The 1425-nt window shown below is 32.1% G+C and overlaps 1 protein-coding gene across 1 annotated transcript in view; it reads right to left on the bottom strand.

The window, feature by feature from the left end:
- Nucleotides 1-762: 762 nt before the first annotated feature.
- LOC109587415 (uncharacterized) overlaps nucleotides 763-1425 on the bottom strand; it is a 1330-nt gene continuing 667 nt past the window's right edge. Inside the window, exons 2-4 of the mRNA XM_020003656.1 lie at nucleotides 1220-1366; nucleotides 828-1086; nucleotides 763-778 (exon numbers count right to left, since the gene is read on the bottom strand). Of these exons, the coding sequence (XP_019859215.1) occupies nucleotides 763-778; nucleotides 828-1086; nucleotides 1220-1366 (422 nt within the window). The remainder of the gene's footprint in view (nucleotides 779-827; nucleotides 1087-1219; nucleotides 1367-1425) is intronic.

Here is a 1425-nt window from a genome sequence, read left to right as displayed (position 1 = left end):
TGTTTTGTAGATTATAAAGGTAAGGAACAGAAATAAGAGAGGAAGAGGGAGGGAAGGAGAGAGATATCTTATACCTTTAAAAATTAATAATATTTTGTGAATTTTGTGGGGTGTATGTCCTAAAGTATAAAAGTATTAACTGTGTTAAATTTTAAAGTGTTGTTAATTCTGTTTTTTTTTCAACAATTTTACAAATAAAATTATGCTCAAAATATAACTAGAAAAATTCAACAAAAATTATCTTGATAATTTTTATCAATAAAAATAATGAGTATATTATTCTCTTTTCTTTTATAACGCTGAACCTGTAATTAACATTTAAACATCAACTTAACATTAATATTAAGCTTCTTAGCTTGCCTATATATTCCAGAAGGATCTCTTTTGCTTTGCCTAGTTCATCAGGATATGTGTCACAAAGATTTTCTAATGCCTCCCAATTGACATTTCTATTGGCATCAAACCACCTCTGGAATACAAGACCAAGATTTTTTTTTGCTGTTCCTGGTATTGCCATCAGATCAGCTACCTTCACATCCAATCCATTCCCTATTGTCATGTAATGGTGATCAGAAGAGCCAAATATCTTCATTACTGCTGCCATATTAAGTTTCTTTTCTACATGTATAGTAATAAGTAAGGTATGTAATTATCAAGTAAACTGTGCAAAATGATGTCCATGATTCATAAACTATTCTAAGTTTCTAACCTTGGTCAGCTGCTGTTCTGATTTGTGGTTTTTTGTAAATGCTTTCTGCTGCTTTACCAGAGGTTAAACCTGTAGTTAATATTAAACATCGACTTAAGATTAATATTAAGCTCTTTACTTGCCTAAATATGCCAGGATTTTATTTTTTGCTTTACCCAGTTCAGGTTTTTTATCACAAAGCTTTATCAATGTATCCCAATTGACATCTTTATCAGCTTCAAACCACCTCTGGAATATTTCTCTAAGTTTGTCTTGTGGTGTCCCTTGCATGCTTATCACATCAGCTATGGGTAATTTCAACCCATCCCCTATTATTTTGTAATGATGAACAGACTCTCTAAAAATATCCGTGAGTGCATCCATATCAAGCTTCTTGCCTATAGTAATACATAGAGGATTAATAGATAATTTTACAAACTATATCGATTCTAGTAATCATCATGTTTAAAATAGCATGTAAAAGTGTCATAATTAATTTTAGCTATCTCCGCTAAGTGTGTACATGTTTACCTGTTATAGGACCAGGATTGAGTTCAACATCTCCTGATAAGAAGAGGAGCATACGTAGACAAGCAAGTGAATAGTACTTTGGGTTAAAACTGCTGCCTCCAGGTGAGGCAGTGGCACCAGTAGTACATTCTACTTGATAGCAGTTACCTAATAATAAAATACCAGTAAATATACAAGTACAAAGTTGCAATTGTTGTTTACCTGTT

Source organism: Amphimedon queenslandica, unplaced genomic scaffold (assembly GCF_000090795.2).
Source record: "Amphimedon queenslandica unplaced genomic scaffold, v1.1 AMPQUscaffold_12575, whole genome shotgun sequence".
Taxonomy (NCBI): Eukaryota; Metazoa; Porifera; class Demospongiae; order Haplosclerida; family Niphatidae; genus Amphimedon; species Amphimedon queenslandica.
Note: the sequence above shows the minus strand (reverse complement) of the source record. Positions and strands in the feature narration are given on the sequence as shown.